We start from the raw sequence: 17,292 nt of genomic DNA on the forward strand, positions 1-17,292 counted from the left end.
AACATTCAACTAAATCACTTTCCAAGTAGGCACTTTAAGGTGTCATAAGCGATTAATTGATCGAATGCCGTCAGGAGAAAATTTGCATCATCCAGCGAATGCAAATTGGTGTCTCGTGTAGTGATAGCCGATCCGTAGCTATTCTAGGCCAGACATTTGTGAGAGTATGCTCCTAAAATGAGCAGCGAAATGGATCGGATACCAACCGAGATCCCATCGCCTATGCAGCCAAGATGGCTTTCGAGCGTCATGCGAAGATAATAAATTACGGCTCAAATGCTAATCCGGTCGGAAGGGTGACTAATATCAATTGAAGTGTGTAGTTTAAAATATGTGTATAACCATAGGTATAAGTGCATATACTCACTTTGTCACCCTTGTGTGTGATGAATGGCAATAGCTTCGCAATGGTATCCAGCTCCGGGTGTGGTTTGCCGACCTGCAATGGAAAGTACATGAAGATATAAATTATTCGAGAAATAAAGTCATGAGTAATATTAAAATATGCATTATATAAGATTATTTACTGATTTATAACACAACACATAATTCACGTATTGATCAATCAACTACATTCAAAGATGTCAAACTACATGTTGCTTACAAACATATCATTCTCAACAACTTCACCTGGAAATTAAGATCAAAGCGAAACTCCAAATCGGATAACGGTTAATCTCGTAAAATACATACAGTAAACCCTACATTTGTACGGTTGGTTGTACGCTGTTTCTCGGGTGTCCTTCAACCAATTACTAGTTATCTACAGAAAATCAATTGATGGTTGAACGACAGCGGATAGCGATGGGTGAACGGTACCCACCCACTGTTTAAATGGAGGGATTACTGCACTACTATGTAAAGCGAGTACAATACCAGACAGTTGAAGCAAAACAAAATCTCGCTGGCAATGGTCGACCTTCAACTTGCTACTCCCCGACCGTAGATCGTGCCGAACGTGGAACTCGATCTTGGTTGTATACTCGGAAACCGATCGAGCCCCCGCGGAAAACAGCAGCCTCTCAACAGTAAGGTACAGCCCTCCATTATAGTACCTATGTACGTGTGTTGCACGTGGTTTGGCGGTGTGAACTGTAGTCATCACTCATGGTATATATAACTGTATTGGCTTTATTCATACGGACGGAAAAATGTCCCGCATGCTAGAAACACAATGATGCAGTTTAACTATAAAGACACGATACAAAGTAGGAAGCAATATTAGGTACCTACTTTCCCGGGTCAACTATTATTAGCGAAAACAATCGTTTTGAGATTAATGGGGGCTTAAATTAGGATTCTCCACAGTGGCCTGAAGCCGGGCTAAACACTATTTTTCTTATGATACTGCCGTTATGTGCATAAGTGTCTCACAGTTCACTATGATTGTCCAAAATATGCGACAGTTATGCGTATAACGGCAGTATAGAGCAGCCGTTCTAAAAAAAATTACGATTGCATTGAGAAATTCTGGTTATAACAATGCAAAAAAGCCATCAAACCGTGGTCATTTTCTCACGCCGCCGCCACCGGTGCTCGGCCGGATTAAAATCAGTCACGCCGCCATTCAGTATTTGGCCATGGTATTTATCAGTGATGGCATGATCATTAGCAAATTGATATTCTTCCGCTTTCATTCGCTCTCGATATCACGCGTGATATTGGAACAAAATATAATGCTTGATATTGATTTTATAAGCTCCTTGGATATTGCGAGACTATTCACAACGTGTAAAGTTGAAGCAGAGAGTTGAATCGCCGCAAAAATGATACCGTTGCACCTCGTTTTCTTAGAAAGAGAAGGCATAATGATGCTTTCTCTTTTTTTATCTTCACCGCTGGCAGACACGAAGCGACTGCTGCTAGCCGTTATGGAAGTTTCGGTTGCGTTCGGGTGTAAAGCAAAAATCATGAAACTCAATCTCACCACAGTTTGAAGAGATTTGCAGCTGGTGAATTTTGTTAGCTTGATATTCCGAGCTGCGAGATCACAGCTTGCAACGAACCACAGTTGTGCGCTTGTTGATTTTTGTCTAAGGTAATCAAGCGTGATCTCGGGTTTTGGTGCGGTTTAATTTTTTGATATTTTTGCAACACTGATATTTATTATTTTTTTTTAATTACTCTATTATGCGCAACCGAATGAAAATTACAGCACCGGGATTTCTTGTTCACTATACAATACAATTAGGCGAAAGTGTCATTTACCAACTAAAAAAATCTGAGGAGTGGAAAATTGCTATAATAATCCTTGAATGCATACAAAGTTTCCTCAGCTTTAATTCCTAAAAATTTTCTCATCTTGTACAAGCTTCCATCACTTCCAAGATCTCTCAATTATATCAAGATATTAGATCACAACCTTGAACCTTTTCGAAGATTTTTTCTAAATATCTCAGCGAACCAAAAATCCCAGCGTTTCTTCAAAGTGACCTTGAAGTTCTTCAAAATTTCCAGAATTTCTACGGAAATTCCAAATGATAAATTAAGTCCGTTAAACTTTTCAGAACACGGATGCTAAATGGACTTTTATGAAGTTATTTTAAATTAAACAAAGTTCCCTTAAACTCAACGAATTTTCCGAAAGTTTTATAAGTTTTCCGAATGTCTACAAAGCACCCCTAATGTCTCTTGATTTTCTCTGAATTTATTCACTATGAAATTCTTCGAATTTAGCATACATTTTCAGAATTTCGATGATGTCCTCTGAAAATTTCGAATGAGATTAAAGAAATATCACTGAGCTTTAACATGATTCCTGAATTGTTTACAAAATTCGCTAAATTTATTTGAAGTTCGTTAATTTTTCACAATATTTGATAAAGTTCAAAAAATTGTTCTGAACTTGTGAAGTTTCATGTTCAACTGAATTTCACTGAAGTTTAAGTTTAATGAACTTCTACAATGTTTATTGAGCTTTTATAAACTTAGCTGAAGCACTTCTAGAATGATTTCAGAACTTCAATGAATGTCTACGATGTTTTCATGAGCGATTCCAGACGAATTCGGAAATCCATAATTTTATTTAACTGAAAAGTTTCAGAAACGTCCTCATAACCAAAAATGCCATTTTGCATCTTCAGATCACTATTTTAAATCGCGCCTTAATTTTGAAAAGGGCCTATAGAAAATTGATAAGCTTATCTTCAGAAAACTGTTGCTCGAAAAAAGTGTGTCCAATCGGTTTGGTACCTTCGGCAATGTTTTAGGGAACAACTGAAACTATTTGAAAAAAAAAATCAATTCACTCAAAAAAGTATTTTCCCATTTTTTTAGATTTAAAATAAAAACTTAAAGCTCGACGACGTAGTACTTCGAGAAACTTTGCAAAACTTCATAGTGCTGAGATTTTGTTTAAAGATCAAGGAACTAGAAATTCTTCTTAATTTGTAGAAGTTTAAGACGTTCAGCATACTTTTTAAAACATTAGGGTTTGACTTAAGAATTTACTGGATGTTTTAGGAGCATTGTTTCGAAATTCATAGGAAAGGTTCAGGATCATTTCTGAACTTTGGAGAATAGATGACATAGATGTTCTAAGGTCTTGGACGAATTGAGAGAACGTGTAAAAATAATATTTATGATACTTGGAAGAAGTTGATGGACCTCCATTGAAGTTGAGAACATTTTCAAGAAGTAAAGATAAAGAAACTTTGTGAATGTTCAAAGGACAATGGAGTCATTTTCTCGCCCTTCCGCATTTTTTGGTGGCCTTTGCCGCTTGCTGAGTAAGGTGTTTCATATCAATAGTAGATTTTTTATACAATTAATAAGGTTCACGCCGGTCCACGCTGCCGCAAAATTTTGATCGGCGCACAGGTCTAAGTTCAAACTGTATAATTGTCTGAATGTTATTGAAACGGCTTAAAACGCTAAAATTGCGCGAAAACGCCAAATCGGCCAAAAAACGGCCTTGAATGTGTGAATTTGATTAGAAAAAAAATGAAAAAATCGTGGAAACGTCTGAGTAGTATCAAAACGACTAAGAAGTATTAAAACTAATTAGAAATATCAAGCGCAAAAAAATGACCTAAAACACAATCACTAAAGTAGTCTCATGCTTATTGTGGCTAAAATGCTACTTTTCGGAATTATGAAACTATGAGATATTATAATAATAGTTTTTTATAAATAAGATGCTAGAAGAGGAGGTAAAGTCTGTGTATGATACATAATACCTGTAAATTTCGCTTCCAGAGTGTCAAAATAAGCTATTTTAGCTGTAATGAGTAATGGCGATGAGTGAGTACTCTTCGTTATGAGCAATGAGCATTTCCAAGCCTATTCACAACAGGAAATTAATTTTCATGTTTTTTGACAGTCGTCCGTCAGATTGTCGGTCAGATTGGATTTGTTTCTGCATGGTCGTATAATCTAGATAAGAACAGATTACAAACTAAAAGAAGCCAGTTGACAACTCTTAATATAAGGTCCTGATCAGCTACAAAATGTATTTCCACAATTGGATATTGAATTGCAAACAATTGATTCTCAGGCATGTCAAGCTAACCCGTTCCATCATAGACGTGAAAAGTGACGCGATGCGATCAACACAAAGAACAATAAATCAGGTGTAATATTTGAAAATGACACAAAAGCTTTTGAAGACACAATTTATAAGGCCCTTTACACACGAACCGAAGTACGCCCAAGCAAACCAATACCACCATTAGAAAGAGGACAGTTACAGTTACGCCAGAAATAATAGGAATCTTCTGAATTCGCCGCATCGCATAGCGTGTTGTTTTAGGGTCATATCTATTTTGTTCCACCAAGCCCAATCGATTTCAAATTAGGTCCTCATTCGAGCAGTTAAAATGACTTTTACTACCACTCAAACTTTGAAATAAAACATTATTTCGAGATTTTGTCTTCTAGAACCACGAGAAAAGTAGCCTAAATTTGTGCGTTTCATAAAAAAAATAGAAATTAGTTGGTCCAGTTTTGTGAAATCACTGGTAGAAAGTCACGCCAAAACTGCTGGACAAATTGATCAATTGTCGCAAAATTTTAGCTATTTGGATGTGAACTCATACTGCACTGGCCCTTTGAAGTTTATAAGGGAATTACTATGGGAAAAGTGAACTTTTAGTGAACGGTTACAATTGAGCTGCTGAGCCTCGTCTGTATACTGGGGCAAATGAACTTAAGAATTTCATAAGGCACGACTTATGAATTCCATAAGCGTGACTTATGAACGATTATCGTCTTACACGATGGAAGTTCTGTACGCCTTTAGCTTTTCCTATTTCCAATGCAAAGTAAGTTGACCCTTACATTTGATGTTCATGTCATTTGTTTTGCGTGTAGACATGTGGTGAATGAAGGGAAGAGTGTATTTTAGAAGTGATTTGAGATTATTGGTTGCAGAGATCTTCAAAAATTATATTTGAGTTAGAAATTTCCTAAATGTTTGAATGTGTTTAGATAAATAAATTAAGTTCATAAACAAGTGTGTCACGTCGAACGGTTTATTTTCGTTAATCTCAATTGTTTTCCAAGCCTGTTATTTGTTTTTCCTTTCAACTCTAAAGTATTCTAAGTTTGGGGTCTTGAATATTTGTCAAAGTTTAATTAGACCTATATGATTGCTGTAAAATCAGAGTAAACCTTGAAATCCTCCTCAAAGCATCCTAAAACAGTTGTCTAAAAATGATCATTGTCTTGAGTTTCAAAATTTGTTCTAACCCAAATACGGGATGTTGAAGGCTTTTGGAAGTCCAAGCTCGAGATTTTATCGATGCCTGGGATTTTAATATTGAACCAGTAATCTCTAACACCAGTAATTTTGAGTTTTGTCCGCTTAGTATGAGATCGCACCATGTTTCGAAGTTCCAGAATAATAAATTGGGGAAATGGCTCTAATGTATGGATCTAATCGCTAAAAATCTGCTATTTATCAATTTTTTTCTAGATGAAGGCGTCATTGGGACGATACTAATGGATATTTTTGGTTGCTATTGAAAATTTAGTTGATTGCTGAATTTATGTATGGACTCAAATTAGGGGCATTTAGGCCGACATTACATCGATTTCCCCTACTATTTTTAATGTTGAATCTCGGTAATTTTTCCAATTTGCAGAATCTTAAAACCCTTGCATTTCAAAGAGCAGTTTCTCGTAAATAAAAATTGATGCACGTCAATCAAAAGCACGGTAATGGTTAAAACTTACTGCAAAATTGAGTAAAGAAGTTGGCGGACATAGCAAGAATTGTTCGATATATTTAGACAAAATCTGAAAATCACCATGCGTCTCCCTTAAAAAGTACGCTGTCACGTGTTCCCCTAGTTGCGAACCTAGCTAGTTCTCATCAGTTGGGCGCTTCAACTCTGAAGACTATGGAACTATGCACACGTTTACCCACAAGTGTACAACAACAACAACAACGACTCAACACTGGGATGATGATGAATGTTAATTTATTCAATTCTGTCTAACACGATAATTCCAACGACGATGGGTTAAATCGTTTGCGACGCGTTTTTTCTCAGTACGCTGTTAGTTAGATATAAGTACCTGCAATATGGTGACGTAACACTATTTACTGACTAGAGCGAGCGACGAGGGCGACGCACAGAGGAGTATCTACGGCAAAATCCTGGCCAAAATTATCTATTGCTGTTTTGAGTGAAATTATGTATTGATATAATGTAAAACGTATACTTTTTGATTTACGGTTTAGCAACTTTGCAGTTAATTTAATTGTTTATAGGAAAGTTTGAACATACTGAGAGGTAAGCACATATCATCGGTAAGCGACGTGTGTGTGAGAAAATTTGCGAAAAAATCTAAGGGCACCGGTGGCCCTTAGATTTTTTTCGCAAATTTTCTCACACACGTCTCTTACCGATGATATGTGCTTACCTCTTAGTATGTTCAAACTTTCCTGTAAAACGTATAAATAGGTAATTAATTTTGAGTCAAATTGGAACAAAAACAAAACAAAACAAAATTGGACGAAAATTTGCCAAATTTGCTCTACAATTATGGAAAACATACAGCTTCCAAAAGGCTCACAAATGCCGGTCCAGACGAGTCCGGAAGAGTTCTCACCGTTGATATGTTCATAACAAATTGAAGTTTCATTCGTCCATAGATTATGTGATCAGATTTTGCAAGATTCGACAACTTTTCTAACAATGATAAAGTACAAAAATATACAAAAATAACATTGTATCAAAATTCGATAAACATTAAAATTTTGACATCATTATCCTCCCTTAGCTTAGTCGGTAAAGACGCAGCTACAAAGCAACACCATGCTGAAGGTGGCTGGGTTCGATGCCCGGTCCGGTCTAGGTATGTTTCGGATTGGAAAATTTCTTGACTTCCCTGGGTATAGAGTACGATTGTACTTGCCACACAATTATACTAATGCAAAAATGTAACAGACATCGAAAACTCTCAATTAACAACTGTGGAAGTGCATTTAGAACACCAAGTTGATAGCACGCAATAAGCTAATATTCCGATAAGCAATAAGCTTGAAATGCGATTAAGAAGAAGAAGAACATCCATCAAGGAACTCATTTTCTGAGAAAGAATGAACATTGATAATTTCATTTAGGGTTGTTACTATCTGGTTGACTTTGAAAAAAAAAATAAAGCTTTAAATTATGTCATTGTTTAAACGCTGCCCAAAATTTTTAAACATCATTTTACGTGTTAAGTATACAAACACAAACATAGTAATATAGACAGCCTCAAGAAATTTTGTTTGACTTTTGGCCAGAATTTTGTTCTAGTTACTCCTCTGTGCGACGCTCGGGGCGTATTGAACTTTAGAACGAACCCAATTGGGTGTCACCGACAAATAGTCTACGGTTTATAGACTGAACCAGCTACAATGCTAAACGGTTTGTTCAGCGGAACAAAAATGTGCGTTCAACTGGTGGTGTCGGTATATAAGCCGCATTTGTTATGATGATTAATCAACGTCGGCTCTCGCGCATGTGACTCGTTCCGGAACTGACTGATTTATCTAAACTAGACACCGAGGGTTCTAAAGTTCTAGACCTTTACGGGCGCGATCGGTTGGGGTGACCTGACACGCATCACTGGGCGATGCAATTCAAACTTGGTAATGTGTTACTTGATCATCAACTATGACGGCTTGATCTCGATGCATTCGCGATTCTGTAATTAACTGTGACGGAAAAAAAACGTTAACCGCAAGTCTGGTTTCATACACACAACCGGAAAATGTAAAATTCTATTACAGATTTGCACGAAAAGTATGCAGAATTAACAATAATTCGGCGGTCACCGGAAGGTTTTTAAAATAATTTAGTAATTTTTATGATCGCTTATTTTTCGAACAAAGTTTGTTTTCCCAAATGCATTGCGTCTAGAATTCATCTAATGATGGTTGTATGAAAAATATGCATTCTGGAAAACGTATTTTGTACGAAACATATGCAGAGGATGTAAAAAATCCAACCTTACATCGTATGTAAGAGAAATTTGTTTTGCGTGTATGAACTATGAATTTACGACGACTGAAAGCTAAATATATTCGCTGGTTGCAAAAAGTGACAGAAGCCCTTCAATCTAGGTAAAATGTTCATCAGGGATATAGGAAGCAGAAACTGAATAACAAAACGGAACTATGTACGGCACATTCAAGTGGCCCATATGCACCTAATAACTCGGTTGTAATTGGATTGACTGCTTTCCATTGCTGTAGATAGCTATCAGAACAGTGGAAAAATGTTGCCCTAGGTCATTGGTTACGTAAATCGTGTTTCAAGGTGTGAAGAATGTCGCGGCGATGTGTCTGTTGTATCTGTTCTGCTGTCGTTTGAAGCTGAAAGTGCATCTATTTCAATTAATTCCATACATACCTTTAGGAAAACTCCCAACACAGCCAGCCCATCGGGTTGGCCGGCAGCTTCGGCGAAGCTCGTGTACTTGGTCTGGTTCCAGTGAACCAGATGCATCTCGCCTGCGAAGGACTCTCCGTCCACGGTATGCTCAGAGCCCCGACGATCCGAGCAGCCCCAGTGAGCGTGGAATTGCTCCAGGATGAAGGTTTCATCCTGCAGTGGGCCTCCGGTCAGTTCGGAACCCTTGCCGTTCACATCCACGCGCCAGCAGTAACCCGGGTTGACCAGGCTGCGTGTGTTCTCCGGAACGTACGTCCAGCGCAGTGGGTTTGCCTTCAGATCGCTGGACTGCTGGGTGCTATCTGTGACAATATCAATCGGTGACTGGCGCTGGCCAGCCGCCTGTGGGTACATTTCTGACCATACATGAGGTCCTGAAAAGAAAAAGGGAAATTGGCAATTGATTAGTTTTCGCCAAGGGAATGAAATCGTGTAGAAGTTTGCGGACAATTGTATAAATAGCTGGGGGCGCTGTCGTGCTAGCCGATCACTTTTACCTTCGTTTTCTGTCTCATGATTGCTCAAACAATATTTATATATACTGTACATGCATACAAACCTAGTAAATATTGTGCTTCGATAATCGCGTTTCAATTGTTTACACCACCAATTCCCTTCTCGCCATTTCAATCGAGTTTGGATAGTTTGCTGATTAGACTGATAACTGCGTGGTCGTACTTGAATGAATACGGTGAAATAGATAGTATTGATTCTAGCAGCAAATTTGCCCTCTCAGTTCCTATTTACTGTACTCTAATCAGTGTGATAAACCGTTAAGCTTGAAGTAACTTATCAGATTGTGAGTAGCCACTATCGTGACTTATATAGGAGACGAAATGATTTACACAAACTAGATTTACTTGAGCAATCAGAACTTGTACTTTATACAAACACTATTACCTGTTTGCTCAACACCAGCACATTGAGCGGTGGGAAGCTCGTGACTGAACGTTCATGACCTTGGATGTTGATAAACCGTTTAACTGGATTTTCCGAAGAAAGCTCTAGGCGCAAATGTGAGCTTAAATCGTGATGTGTCGCTACATGTAGATGGGAGGAACTTTTCGTCACCATTTAGCAGCGGCACTACACAGTCAATAGCCACCCATCGACCGGGGATTCGTGCTTAATTGCATCACAAACAGTTACAAAAGTGTATCATGTCGTCATGAAGCCCTTGTAATTGAGTGGGTGTATGCAATTGTGCTTCGTTTGCAAATTATGTGCTCTGTCCGTGTGGAGCATTATTTCTTAAGAGGGAACATGTGTCTATTATTTGTAAGCGCACGTGGGAAAAAAAAGTGTTAATGACGGGATGAATGGATGAGGATGAGCAATTGAGAGGTGCTCCTGATCGTCAATGTTTTGCGTCACAGAATAGAGAGTTTTTGTTCTCGTTGAGATAGATGAAGCAATACCGAATGGTACACATTGTTCAATCAACCATTAAATGTTGATGGTATTTGAAAATTTATCTTATTTTTGACTACGTTTATATTGGATTTGCAATTACATATCTGAATCACTTTGCAGCGATTCTTAGTTAAACACACATAAGATGTGAGGCCACAAACCCTTGCACAAATGATTTTGAGTGACATATCGTCGCCAAACGGAACTAGTAAAATTAGTTTACGTTCGCAAAGCCAGATATAGACAAGCATTTGCACAACATGGCCCAAAGCAGATCTTTATTCACGGTTACAGATCTGTGGGTGAAGAACTGTTTCAGGACTTCCTTATTTTTCCTTGATTTGTTTTCCGTCGATCTTATTTTTCGTGCTGAGCACCAATGCTATCGACGCCAGGGAGGCAGCTCCTATACCTGGACCCTACATATCGACCCATCAACTCATGAACCGGGGACCAACGGCTTTACTTTCAGGACTTCGTTTGGCTAAAAACGATCAAGGATTTTATGAATCCCTCTGAAGGGACCCTACACGATTACTTTTATTGACAATAATTGTATTGTCAATACATTCTTTATTGACGTCAATACATCGATATTGACAATTTTTCTATATTCACATCATCACTATTATTTTCAATAATTTCCCTTCGCGTCAATACATTGATACGTGTGGAGTTTGCTTGACGACAATAGGTTAAAGTTTTGACATAGTGCAAAAAAGCCCATAAATTTCAAAGTGTGCTAAACTTAAACAATCGTTAAATTTTAAGTGCACTGCCGCAACATTTCCAAGAATAAACAACTCCATTAGGTACCTCTAATCGTAAACGCCAACGAACCATCCGGGAGAGATTGCACTTCTGATAGCGGATTCTATTTCGAATCTTGATTCTCCTCTTTTGCATTCAAGACCACGTGAAACCGGTTCCAAAAGTATAAACAAAAATCTGTTTCGCGTCATTGTTATTGTTGTCTCTCCATTCCTACGAAGAACGGTCAATATCACAAACCAGTTATCAAGTCTGGATCGAAAGTTGCCTGGCTGCGATTTCCAGCACTCCAAAGATCAAGTGCATTCAAATATATTTCCTACGTATAGAGTGGAACGCACTATGCGCTTCTAAAAATAGATCATAATTTTACATAAAGATCCCAATCGATCGCGCAATGGTATGCGTTGCTAGCTTGGGTTCGCTTGCAACTGCATTTCTATGCAACTCCTCTGAACCTACTCACATAGTTTTACTTTCCGTTCGTCTGCGGCACAGTTCGTTTCACCGCGAATTTTATTACGAACCTCTACGACATGTGCAATAAACTTATTAGGCCACGGATTATATCATACAACTACAACTTTGGCTTTCGCTCGCAGTGTCATACCAGTAAGTAGTGTACACGCTATTTCAAACTACCCAAATTTGGGTAGAATCCACCCAGATCGGTCAAAACTGAATCTATTTTGGGAGTGACAAGTTGTCAAATGCACAAAATCGATCGAATTCATGTCGATGTTGTCCATTTGTCAACTTGTCACTCCCAACATAGTTTACCCATTTTTGGGTAGGTTCGATTTTGACCGATCTGGGTGGATTCTACCCAAATTTGAGTAGCGTGCAGGGTAGTTTGTTTCGCGCAATTAGCCTCCCAGCTAAATCATCAAAAATATCAACACTGGAGTCAGTGAACTTTCTAGAAGCAGAAAACAAAATAAAAAATATTTGTTTACCTTTTGTTCGAACGGTTCGTGACTCGTGATCAGCTGTGATCGAGCTGCACGAGACATCTTCACGTGTGCGGCCAAGCCGCGCCGCACAACCAACGAACGGCATATACGAAGGAGAGAGGAAGATGAAGATCAAACGAAGCATGCGTAGCGTGGTGCCGGAATGGGGAACCACGTTAGTCATTGGTTGGGGATTTTCGAAGCTGGTCAAAACTAGTTTCCGCTGTTGTTTACTACAGTCGGCTTCAATTTTGCACTGTCATAAACGACGCCAATGGTGGCAATGTTTTGCAAACTCGATAAACAGATTTTAATGAGTGGGTATTTTTCCTTGAAGAAACTGATTTGGGAGAGGAACTGGGGTTGCGGTGTCTATTTTGGGTCCTATCAGTGTCTAAAGTTTTATCGTAGATAGGTAAATTAATGATTAATTTTAAGTTAAGTGATTAGTCAAATTCGTAGAATTCCTTCTGCACTTTTTGGAAAACCTGAAGAATTATATGGCCGTTTTTTAGATCCGCAGTAAATCAAAAAATCCGTAAATCTACGGATAAATTCGTAGACTTCACCCCACTGGATCCTATCGCCAAAACCTAGGATCTAAGTGAATTCGAAATCAGAAGCTTCTACGTTAACAATTAGACTGCGATTGAATAGGACATTGTTGAGTTTTCACTTACATTTTACAGATGAGAAATTTTAGAATAGCCCTCCTATCTACGCGTGCTTATTTATGACGGACAAGGACTTAACGACAACCATTGTCGAGTCCAGTCCGATAATCAATAGATCATCACCCGAAGAATTTTTGAACATTATAATTTATGTGTGAAGATGTGTTATTTCTTATACCACGTTCAGACTATAGCTGATGTCACGTTATACAGGAAATCTTGCAATGAGCACTCCTAGGTCAATTTTTATTTCTAGAAATCGTATGTATGACATTTGATATCATGATAGCCTTTATTACAAAATTTGAGCTACATAGTCTGAACGTAGTTTTAAGTGAAAGTTCCCCGATTGAACCACAGCCTGAGTGGGCTAAAATAGGTGTAGTAGTCCTACAAAGCGGTTTGAGATGTACAGGCGTAAACAGCGTCACTCTTAGACGAGGTTCTTTTTTTCGTCTAATTGATGATCTATTAAGGTATGACTTTTCAGAAACTTTTAGGGTTAAAAATGGAGTTCCATGACCATCGATCCACTATATTATAAATCGTTCGGTATTTGTGCAACATCGACACTTGCACAATCGATCGACCGTTGTAAACAACGGCGGCGAACCGATCGAGCCGGTTACCCTCTCTACCTGCATTGCTGGACTTCTTTGGAATTTTGAAATGCTCTGTTGCCATAGTTGTGTTTATACTTGTTGCCATCGTCACGTGATTGATGCTCGTGCGAAGAAAAAAAAAAACCCGCTGTATAACCACAAAAAGTCTGCATGCTGTCGTCGTCGTTGGTTGTCCACAGATCGTACAAACATACCCATCGTTTGGTATTGGTAAGCAAACGGCTCGCAAAGCATGACATTCAACACGTGCTCAACGGTTTTCTTAGTGTAAAAGACTCCCGAGCTCATATGGCGTGTGCGAGGCGAAAATTTACAGCACTTCGCTTATCGTGGTTAGGATCTGTTTCTTTTTATTTTCCTATTTCTTGTGATGTTTGCTGATGTAAATTAGCCGGCATTTGGTTAAAATAACTGCTATAAAAAGATTGCTTGATAACCGGTATGGTGCAGGAACGTCATGCGACTTGATGACACTTGATTATAGCGATACTACTTCGGTTGGCTTCTAACGAGCCCCATCCTGAATACAGGGTATTATCTCAGTCGCATTGTCCGTCAATGAACTTTCCCTCTCGAAACAAGACGAGCAATCAATCTAGAGCGCTGCTTAGTCGATCTTTGCATGCAGTTTCATATAATAAGGTAAGTGCACCAGTATTGGCCATGAGCTTCTATTTTGACCATACTTCAAAAATTGAATCACAATCTAAGGTGCGTTTTGTGAGGGATTTGTATGTGTACCCCGATGAATATGATTTGAATAAATAATCTTAACAGAACTCATGATCTCAAACTTGTAAAAAACGTTAAATATCGCCAAAATATGGCCAAAATAGGAGCATGGCCAATATAGAAGCGTTTTCCCTACAAGGATAAAAATTAAAAAGTAGTGTTTCTTCCATCTTGTAACATGGTATGCATGTTCCTAGCGTGGGTTTCGCCCTGCATGCAGTTCCACTTAATAGAAAGATTTTATAAATTTTGTTAAATAATATTGTTCTGTTTGAAGGGCAAAAAAGGGTTGGGCGGGCAGAGATACTTGCACAAACCCGCAGGAATAAGAGAATTTTCGTGATCCAACCTACTTAAAATTATACTTCCGCACATTTTGTGGAGCAGAATGTTATTGTAGGTGCCAGAAAGTTCCTTTCCAGGGAACTAAATGGGACCGATACATCTATTTATCGTTCGATCTTTCATTTGTGTTTTTGTATATGTTTATTTCTTTGCTTGAAGTTCTGTGTTTTCATAATGAAACGAAACCAGTGTAGGTACGATAAAACGGTAAAATGAGCGTTGTTTCTAAACAGCGCTACCTCAGCTGCTTAGAGGACGACGAGGAAAGACGGCCACCCTTTGGATTATTGAAACAATCAACTCTTGGAAAAAATAGATGATGTAGAGTTCTTTGTTATAGTAAAGTTGGCCGGCGGCCGGCACTTGTTATTTTGTGTTTAGGGAATTTAATGTTTTAGAGTCATTATATCATGCATCATGTAAAAGTAATGCTACTATTAGGAAAACACAAGTGTGTTCCATATACTTACAGAGAAAAAGAATGAAATCCTAATACGAAGGACCGTGGGGTCCAAAAGAAGATCCAGAATATCCGTAAAGTTGTTAATTCATGAAGCTAGATTCTGGCATTCTACGAAAAAAGTTTCCGGCAATGTTGGAAATGAAAGGCCTTGGCGTTGGTGAACAGGTTAATTTGAAAGCTCTCACTACGTGGCGCTAGTGTACATGTGAAAATCCTGTACCTATAAGCAAAATCTTTATATAATGACCATCTAGGACAGTGGTACTAAGCTGAAGGCATTTGGACCATACCCGAACGGGAACGAATATCTCGATACCTTAAATTGGTATGGATGAGCAAACCAACGCTTTCCGTAGAGATTAGCAGTACACGAGCAGGAGAAAATAACTTATGAATACCTTATTCTGTTCCTGATACTAAAATTTGGTGTTGATCAGCCTGCCATAAGAAGTAAAATACCAAAGAATATTACCAAACAAGTGTTCCCACAATATCTTAAATAATATTTTGCATGCATTCTTTTGGTATTATTCTTTGGTATTTTACTTCTTATGGTAGGCTGATCAACACCAAATTTTAGTATCAGGAACAGAATAAGGTATTCATAAGTTATTATCTCCTGCTCGTGTACTGCTAGTCTCTACGGAAAGTGTTAGTTACACTCAATGTAGTAGTGAGGAGATGGCGACAACGGCCAAGAGTCCTAAAAGGTCGAATTTATTATATTATTGTATGAGCTCTAAAATTATGTTAATATTTTGAAGTTCGAGATCTCGAAAGATTTATAAATTCTCATTAAGACTTAAGAAGTTTACACAAGAGGGTAAACAATGAATGAATTTAGAAAAGTTAAAGATTGTAGTAAGATTTTTTTTAGAAACCAAAAAAAAAAAGATTTAAATCTGAGCTAGTAAAAAAACTTGGGATCTGTCTTGAACTTATATCATTTTGCTGGATTCAAATATAATTCATATTTTATTCCGAATTATACTCCTATAGAATTCTGGAATTTATAATTGAGGAATTCCATTTATAAATTCGAATGTTTTGCGACGATAGCTGTAGGTAAATCCATTGGATAATTTAAAGGTAGTTACAAGTAAAACTACATGGTAATTTTTTGCCCCGTAAGGTGAGTAGATCACCTTTTCGTGGTACGTTACGGGATGTAAGATCTACCACATCGAACTCTGGCCCGAAGCTCTTCTTGTTGACGGTTATGAACCTCGATTTTGAGATTGGATACAATAAAAGGTTCGGACCAGGGTTCCGATGCATGGTCAAATATCAGTATCAATGCTTGTTTTTCTCACTAAGAAGGCCTATTTTGATTGCTAAGAAGGTGGCTATTTGAGGAGATTCCAGAATTTTTCAAATGATGCCGAACATTACAATTGAATTAGGATTCATGTAAGGCCTATTTTAATATTTTTACTAGTATTTTCAAGTCGATCAGAAGTCAATCAGCGTTGTTAAACAGTAATTTACTGCAATGCAAAAAAATCGACGATTTTCCTGCTGATCTCTGGACTTCAAAATGTATGCACGTAACTCCAAATTTGCACCGTCGTATTTTTCCTCATAACCATTTCATAACCTAATAAAATAAAAGATTGTTGCAATTAGTTACAAACAAAATGTCAAAATGAAAAAATAGTACATACATTTTTATTCTAAGTTTACCACAGAGAAAAAAAAAAAAAGAATCCGCGCAAATTTAGAGTTAGAAGAAATGAACGCGTGGAGTTTCCTCAGTTTTTAACAATATTGCAGAAAACAATACGTTTTGGTATCAAAATTGAGCTGTAAATAGTTGGCTGACGGGTAGTAACGGACATATGTCCTATTTATGTGAAAAAATTGTAAAATAAGGATTGTTCACATTTTGGTCACTTCATAGGGAGTACCCGTTCTGACGAGACAATTTTCAAATGGTTCCACCAAATAGTTCAAAGCCTTGAAACTAATCGAATTAAAGCAATGTTGTGGTGGCCTATTGTAAGACCTTTTAGGATTTTGTTGGTAGGAATCGTAAAATTGTGCATTGAATGTTTCTGTCGAAATCATAGTTCACCATCCCACGAGCCATCCCGTGTACCACGTGACGTAATTATCACAAGGAGTTACATGGCTGCAGCAAATTTACTCTCTCTCCTTCTCTCTCTATGGTTTATTAGCATCAAGGGGATGCATGATCTTCCAAACGAACGGCAACGCCATGTAGTAACAATCTACTTATAATAATGCATGAAAATATACATATAGAGATATTGGTATAATTGGTGTAGGTTAGTACCGTGAGATTAGCGCTATCGCATGTAAATGAGCTGTAAGATCCAATTTGTGTTGAACTTCACGACATTGAGTAATTTCGCATCTTTTCAAGCATGCCGCCGCGAAAAAAATAAAATAAAAATAAATCGTTTCCAT

The 17,292-nt window shown here is 37.9% G+C and overlaps 2 protein-coding genes across 2 annotated transcripts in view; both read right to left on the reverse strand.

Moving 5' to 3' along the window:
- The window catches only part of LOC135710362 (HEAT repeat-containing protein 3), a 129,318-nt gene that overhangs the window by 32,816 nt on the left and 79,210 nt on the right, over positions 1–17,292 (reverse strand). The window lies entirely within an intron of this gene.
- CAH1 (carbonic anhydrase 1) overlaps positions 1–17,292 on the reverse strand; it is a 43,417-nt gene that overhangs the window by 6,388 nt on the left and 19,737 nt on the right. Inside the window, exons 2-3 of the mRNA XM_065232944.1 lie at positions 8,847–9,262; positions 368–439 (exon numbers count right to left, since the gene is read on the reverse strand). Coding sequence (XP_065089016.1) covers positions 368–439; positions 8,847–9,262 — 488 coding nt within the window. The remainder of the gene's footprint in view (positions 1–367; positions 440–8,846; positions 9,263–17,292) is intronic.

This window comes from Ochlerotatus camptorhynchus, unplaced genomic scaffold (assembly GCF_037179485.1).
Source record: "Ochlerotatus camptorhynchus isolate MF236.1 unplaced genomic scaffold, CSIRO-AGI_Acam_v1.1 ptg000379l, whole genome shotgun sequence".
NCBI classification, from domain to species: Eukaryota; Metazoa; Arthropoda; class Insecta; order Diptera; family Culicidae; genus Ochlerotatus; species Ochlerotatus camptorhynchus.